Raw genomic sequence first — 7,447 nt, forward strand, 5'->3', positions numbered from 1 at the left:
ACGGGCCGGCCCGGTCCATTGGACTTTTTTTTAAATCCCAGCCCGGTCCAAGCTTTCGTGCCGTGCCGAGCACGGCCCATTAATATTCGTGCTCGTGCCCTGCCGTGCCTCATTTAAATGGGCTGGACTCGTGCCGTGCTGGGCCGGCCCAACCCGTTTGACACCTCTACTCAGGAGTATGGTTATGTGACATTGGAGAGCAGATGATGCAAGGAATCAATTTTTTTTTTTTTAAATCTTGAGTGCGTGCAACAAAATGTGGGGCACTGAAAAAAATGCATGCCGCTAAACATCAAGAAAGAACATAAACAAATTCCTGTTATGACCAATGGAAGGCAGCAAATATAACAAAGATAGGTATCAGCAGAAGAAGAAAAGAGTAACATAAAGCCAGACAGTACTCACAGAAAAGCTAGTGAGAAGAAAAAGCTAAATGATTGCTGCCATGATTTCAGGGTCTTCAAAAGAGCTAGACGAGAAAACGTTTCCAATTCCAAGATTCTCCAAACCTAAATCTCTATTTCGGTTATTAGAAAACTGCCCAACGACATTCAGATATGACTCTACATCGAATGCCTGATTTTTAGAATCCTCCTGTCTTGCAAAAGAGGATCCGGACTGATTGTTATTTTGTACTTTCCAAGGACTTGACATTTTGAGAGCTACAGCCAGGCAGTCTATCAGTTTCACCGAATAATTTCAAAAAATGCTGTGGTGACGCTATTGAGTCATCCCAAGTGTCAAAGTCCATTGGTAAATATTTTTGGATTATGCTACTCTCTCACTTGTCAACAGCAGCACTGAAATCAGCATTAGCTGCATCATCCAGGAATCTTCCACTGTGCTTCCCTGGGACTTCATTTGGAAGCAGAAGGGAATGCTCCAACGGCCTCTCTGAACCAGAAGATCTGCTTACCAAGTTCTCAGGGTAACCATTAGATGTTACTGAAACACTGGAAGAAGATAGAAGTGAACTGTCCCTCATTTTGTTATCAACAAATAGACGATCAGCATTTGAATAACTTTCCTTTCTCTTGATAAAGGTACAAAAGTGTCCCCTGATCCGGACCCATATATATATAACACCTTCATGGTTGTCAAAGGTGTAGCAATTTCAAATTTCATTGTCCACAGATGCATATTAATTTCACAATGATTTTTTTTATCAATGCCAAAAAAGCAGGTTCGAATTTATCTTTGGACAATAAATTAACTATCAACTCCATTGTTGATGCATCTGCAGAGAAACCCTTCTCCACCATTTGTTGAATAAGTACCATCTGCTTCTGCTTCTAAAGATCATGCTACATTAGTCTACGAGTATGCTTTTGTTTGATGTGCTGTAAGTTTTGCTTTGGCCCGTGGATGTCTTCTGTAATTTCCTTCTCTTATTCACTAACAGATAGCATGGGGATTATTCATAATTTAAATTCACATGTTAATTTCTCATTCTAATCATTAACGCTCACGTTAGTAAGTTACCAGAAACCTTCATATGATATACACGCGGTGAGGGGAATTATAGTTTTTCTAGGAGAGAAGTTAGAGAAAAAGTAATGTGTTATAACTTATAACTAAAATCATACAAGAACCCTTAAATCCCTAATAAAATGGAAACGCAATGCTGCATGGGTTACCCTGCAATTACGCCTCTGCATCAGTGGACAGAGGTTTCTATGGGATCTTTTTTTCAAACAGAGCTTCTCATAATAAATAGTAAAATACAACGGAAATTCCATTAAAAAGAATTAATACCAGAAATTCCGGATGCAAGTGAGAAGGCATATTCACCTCGTGCCATACACACAACCACTGTAATATCTTCATGGTCGTCAAAGGTGCAGCAGTTTCAAATTTCATTGTCCATATATGCTTATTGCTTTCAGAAAGATTACTTTATTAACGGCAACAACGCAGGATCCACTTCATCTTTCGACAGTAAATGAACTATCAACTCCGTTGTTGATGCATCTCCAGAGAAACCCTTCTCCACCATTTGTTAAATAAGTACCATCGCCCTTGATGTCTCTTTGTTCCTGATAAGCCCTCTGATAATTGTGTTATATGTGCAACCATCTGGATAACAGCCTTTCCCTTCCATTTCAACCAGCAAATTTTCCGCTTCACTTGTTAGGCCTCCGATACAGAGTCCATTAATCATTATAGTGTATGTCCTCACATTAGGTCGAAGTCCTTTTGGTGATAAACCACAAAAGAGATCCCTAGCAGATTCAATTTTTCCAGTTATAAACAAACCTTCAAGAAGAATATTGTAAATCACAATATCAATATCCAACTTCTTCGCTTCCATCTCACAAAACAATTGCATTGCCCTAGAAAGTTGTCGGTTTTTACACAGGCCATCCAGTAAAATAGAATAAGTTTGAGCATCAGGAAGTTGGCCACAAGCTTGCATCTTAGAGAACAACTTTTGTGCGTCCTGTATTCTGCCTGTTTTGCAAAAGCCGTCCAGAAGAGTGTTATAAGTAATGGTATTTGGAACCAGTCCCTTATGAGACATATCCAGAAAAAGCATCATGGCCTCATCTATTTTTCTATGCTTACAATATCCATTTATCAATGTGCTGTAACTAACAACATTAACCATGGAGCCCTTGCTAAGCATTAGTTCAATACCTCTTTGAATCATCATTTCAACCACACCTTCTGCCTCCACGACCATCCCCTCCTTACAAATTGTGTCTACCAAGATGCTGAATGTGAACACATCTGGAAAGATGTTTTTACTCACCATGTCATTCAACAACCTTGTAGCTTCTTTCCACTCGCCTAATTTGCAAATTCCATGAATCAAGGATGTATAGGTAATGGCATTTGGGGCAATACCCTTGCTTATCATTTCTGAGAAGAGGTTAAATGCATCATCCACTAGTGTATCCTTACAAAGACTGTCGATGATTGTGCTATAGACAACTAGGTCAGGCTTGCAAGCTCCTTCCTCCATCTTCCTAAGCAACTGAATAGCAGCACTATTGTTACCTTTCATGCAAAAGGCCTTTACTAGTGTGCCATAAGTAATCACATCAGGCTGACAATTACCTCCCGCAATCATTTTGTTGAAAATTCCTGCCGCCTCCGCCATTCTATTCTTGAGAAGAAAGCCGTTGATTAGAGTGGTGAAGGTAAAGACATCTGGTTCAAGACCAAGTTTGAAGAATTTTCCCAATACAGATAAACTAAACCCCATTTGGTTTAGATGACAATAACAATTTATGAGAATGTTTAGAGTATAAACATCATGTCCAATTCCCGACACATCACTGGATCTCAAAAATTTAAACTGCTACAAAAATAGTTAATAACGATAAGGCATACGAGAGAAGGAAATATCAAAGCGCACAAAAAGCAATTGCTTCTTCATAATTCACAGCTTCATGTTGGATTCACCAAGCACCATCAGAACTTCTTTTCATGATTTGTTGGGGAGGCATAGTAGGATCCAAAGTTGTCATTTAAATTAAATACTTCCACAAGAAATGAAAAAGAATGCATCTACAAATCAAATGGAAATGGGAAATTGATGAATACCGATTCGATATTGTATACGTGATAGAGGTGAATCTACACTATTGACTATAAATCAGGACATCAACCTTTGATTACTGTATACACGTTTTCTTTTTGTAATTCCAAAGTCTTTATTCTCTCCTGATTTCCTGTAATTGTTTTCTCCAAGGCCTTTTATTCTTTCTTGTAACTATGTACTCTTGCTGTGCTGCAAGCCATAATGGCTGCTCTCTCTTCCCTAAATCAATGAAAGAATTATCTTTTCCTAAAGTATTAGACCTAAAAGGGTTTTTCTCTAAAATGCATAGATGTGATGGGTTATTTTAATTTATTGTTGATTCAATAAATGTTATGGCTTATATTTGAAAAGCTCTAGTTATAAATATATAATATATTTAGTTAGCAACAAGGTCAACAAGTTTAAAAAAAAAACATTGACTTGCATCTCAAATCCTCATTCCTTTAGGCCTTCTCCAACCCATGAGGGGCTAAACCCAAATTTTCCCCCTTCAAAAAGTAACTATTTGGATTTTGCTCGGACTCAAATCGTTTTTTCTCCTAACCCTCCAGACTCAAATTTTAAGTGCGCAACTTTATTAAATTATTTAAGAATGGTTTAAGTCTAATTTTTTTTTTTTGGTGGAAAACTTTTCTTCATTAATCTTTTTAAATAACGTCATAATTTAATTTTTTGAACAATTTGACCTTAAAAAAATTGAAATTCTATAAATTTAATTTTATTCCAAAAGTATGAGAATTAAGAAGATAATGTGCTTGAAATGATATCAAAAGTATGAGAATGGAAGAGATTGATGAAATTGACAAAGGAAAAATAAATTGAGAAATAGAAAAAATATTTTTGGTAGACTAATTGAGAAATGGGTGAGTATTTATAGAGTTTGGAGTGAGATTTGGAATTGGATCTTATTTGGATTAACTTAAAATATTATTTTGACTGTTGGATTTAAATTTCAGTCGTTGGATCTTTTTTTTTACCGTTAAAATAGCATAGATTTAATCCACATCGTTGATTTAAATTATATATACATACAAAAAAAAAAAAACAAGCAGCAACATTTGAAACCGTTGGATTCCAATGGCAACTCCATGAATAGTGTTGGGTCCAGGCAATACTTGGACCCATATTTGGGTCCAAATTTGGGTTTTCCCAAATTTTGGATCCTTCATTTTCTTGGGTTGGGAGAGGTCTCCAACTCAAGGACCTAAACTCAAATTTCTCCTCTTCAAAATACAACTATTCATGTATTGTCCGAACTCAAATAGTTTTTTCCTCCAACCATGCAGACTCATAATTTGAGTCCTCAACTTTATTAAGTTGTTTAAAAAAGGTTAACCCTTTTTTTTTTCTCGTTAATTTTTCTTGACATTATTTTTGTTTCAACCTTAGTGAATTAATTTTCTGAAGATTTTAACCTAAAAAAAATCCAAAATCCAAAATATAATATAATTTCACTTTTGAAAAAATATACAACAACATTTTATTTCATAGACTTAATGAAGATTTATAGTTTGGAATGTGTTTTGGGGTTAGATCTGATTTATAATATTTTAATTTTAGCTGTGGGATCATTTATTTTTTTTGTTGATCAAGTCACTTTTTAATCACAGCCGTTGGTTTAAACTAGCCATTACATTTGAAATAAATAAAAGCATCAATTTGGATGTTTGAATTGTAGCCATTAGATGGCAACGACTACAAGCCCATCTTGCGCCACGCGTAAACAACTTTCCCTTCAAGTAGCCGACATGGCTGGCCCACCTCCTCAGTTTCTCTTGCTTTCCTTCATGTGCTACAAGTTGCCTTCAATTTGGGGCCCACAAATTTCTGCCCGGACTGGAAAGGTGGCCAAATACCCCCCAAAAAACCAATTTGCCCAATATTTCATGTCAGCTCCGTCGTAGCACGATATTGTCCTTTTTGGGCCCCCCTCTCTGCCCTCACGGTTTTGTTTCTGGGAACTCACGAGCAACTTCCCAGTGAGTCACCAATCTTGGGATTGCTCTAGGCCCAACTCGCTTAACTTCAGAGTTCCTATGACTCCGAAGCAAATGAGCTCCCCAACGGCCTCGTACTAAATGGAATCGGGCATGTACATATAAGACACATCACCCCCTCTCCGTTGGTCAATGTGGGATGCTACAATCCACCCCCGTTAGGGACATGACGTCCTCGTCGGCACACTCGCACCACACATCAGAGTGGCTCTAATGTCAAATTGTCACATCCCGAGATCGGCTCCGTCGTAGCACGATATTGTCTGCTTTGAGCCCCCCTCTCTGTCCTCACGGTTTTGTTTCTGGGAACTCACCAGCAACTTCCCACTGGGTCACCCATCTTGGGATTGCTCTAGCCACAACTTACTTAACTTTGGAGTTCCTATGACTCCGAAGCTAGTGAGCTCCCAAAAGGCCTTGTACTAGATGGAGGCGGGCATGTATATATAAGGCACATCACCCCCTTTCCGTTGGTAGATGTGGGATGTTACATTCTCCCCCGCTCCCTATACATTCGTTGGGGATAAAAGTGGGCCAAATTTTGGGATATTTTAGGTTTAGCCCCCATGGGCTTTCTCCAACCTAAATGGGGCTAAACCCAAATTTTCCCCTTCCAAAAAGTAATTATGTGGATTTTTCTCGAACTCAAACCGTTTTTTCTCTCAACTCTTCGGACTCAAATTTTAAGTCTGCAACTTTATTATATTGTTTAAGAATAGTTTAAGTCTTTTTTTTTTTATGGATAACTTTTCTTCATTTAATCTTTTTAAATAACTTCATAATTTAATTTTTTGAACAATTGGACCTGAAAAGTATGAGAATGAAGAAGATGATGTGCTTGAAATGATATGAAAAGTATGAGAATGAAAGGAGATTGATGAAATTGACAAAGGAAAAATAAATTGAGAAATATAAAAAATATTTTTGGTAGATTAATTGAGAAATGGGTGGGTATTTATAGAGTTTGGAGTGAGTTTTGCGGTTGGATCTGATTTTGATTAATTTAAAATATTATTTTGACCATTGAATTTAAATTTCAGCTATTGGATCTTTATTTTATTTTATGTTACCGTTAAAATAGCTTAAATTTAATTTATATCGTTGATTTAAGTTACTATTAGAATATATATATATATATATATATATAACAAAGTTTGAATTGTTGCCATTGGATTTCAACGGCAACATGACCACGTCTCGGCACTTGGCACGCTGACTGCGTTAGTCGTCCAACATCCCATGCAACACGGGCCCCGATAGAGGCCACATTCTGTCTCTCTTGCACATGGTTGCATCAGCAGTCAGTGAGCTCCACCAAATTTTTTTAGGTCCAGGCAATAGTTGGACTGCTATTTGGCCCCAAGTTTGGGTTTTTCCAAATTTTGGCCACTTCATTTTCTTGGGTTTGGAGAGGTATTGGGATATTTTGGGTTTGGCCTCATGGGTTGGAGATGGCCTTAGAGCATTCCCAAGGGACTATGCAAATGAAATAGACAAAATTGTACTATAGCAACCTCCATTTGGCTTATGAAAGAAGTTAGTCACTCTAAGGGACTAGACAATGCAAGTCTACAAATCATTATTTTATTTTTATTTTTATCTTTTATCATTATTATATTTTTATTTTTATCTTTTACATTTACTATTATATTTTATAGAAAGTATGTGAGAGAGTGGAGTGATATTTTATTATAAAAATTAAGTGGAACCCAATATACCTCTTTATTTTGAAGTAGGTAATATTGCCTTGTTGGGGAAAGTATGTATATTTTGCCTACATATTTGCCTCTTCCCTTGGAGCATGAAAATGCTGATGTGACAAGGCTAATGAGGTTTACCTACTCTTTTGTCTCTTCACTTGGAGATGCTCTTATAGCTTATACTATTTTAGGTATTCAAAAAA

The 7,447-nt window shown here is 36.9% G+C and overlaps 1 protein-coding gene across 1 annotated transcript; it reads right to left on the minus strand.

The window, feature by feature from the left end:
* On the minus strand, positions 1,936-3,245 carry LOC18773541 (putative pentatricopeptide repeat-containing protein At1g12700, mitochondrial). The gene has a single exon (XM_007208508.2). The coding sequence runs from the start codon at positions 3,206-3,208 to the stop codon at positions 2,000-2,002; it is 1,209 nt and encodes a 402-aa protein (XP_007208570.2). The 5' UTR covers positions 3,209-3,245; the 3' UTR covers positions 1,936-1,999.

Source organism: Prunus persica, chromosome G6 (assembly GCF_000346465.2).
Source record: "Prunus persica cultivar Lovell chromosome G6, Prunus_persica_NCBIv2, whole genome shotgun sequence".
Classification (NCBI taxonomy): Eukaryota; Viridiplantae; Streptophyta; class Magnoliopsida; order Rosales; family Rosaceae; genus Prunus; species Prunus persica.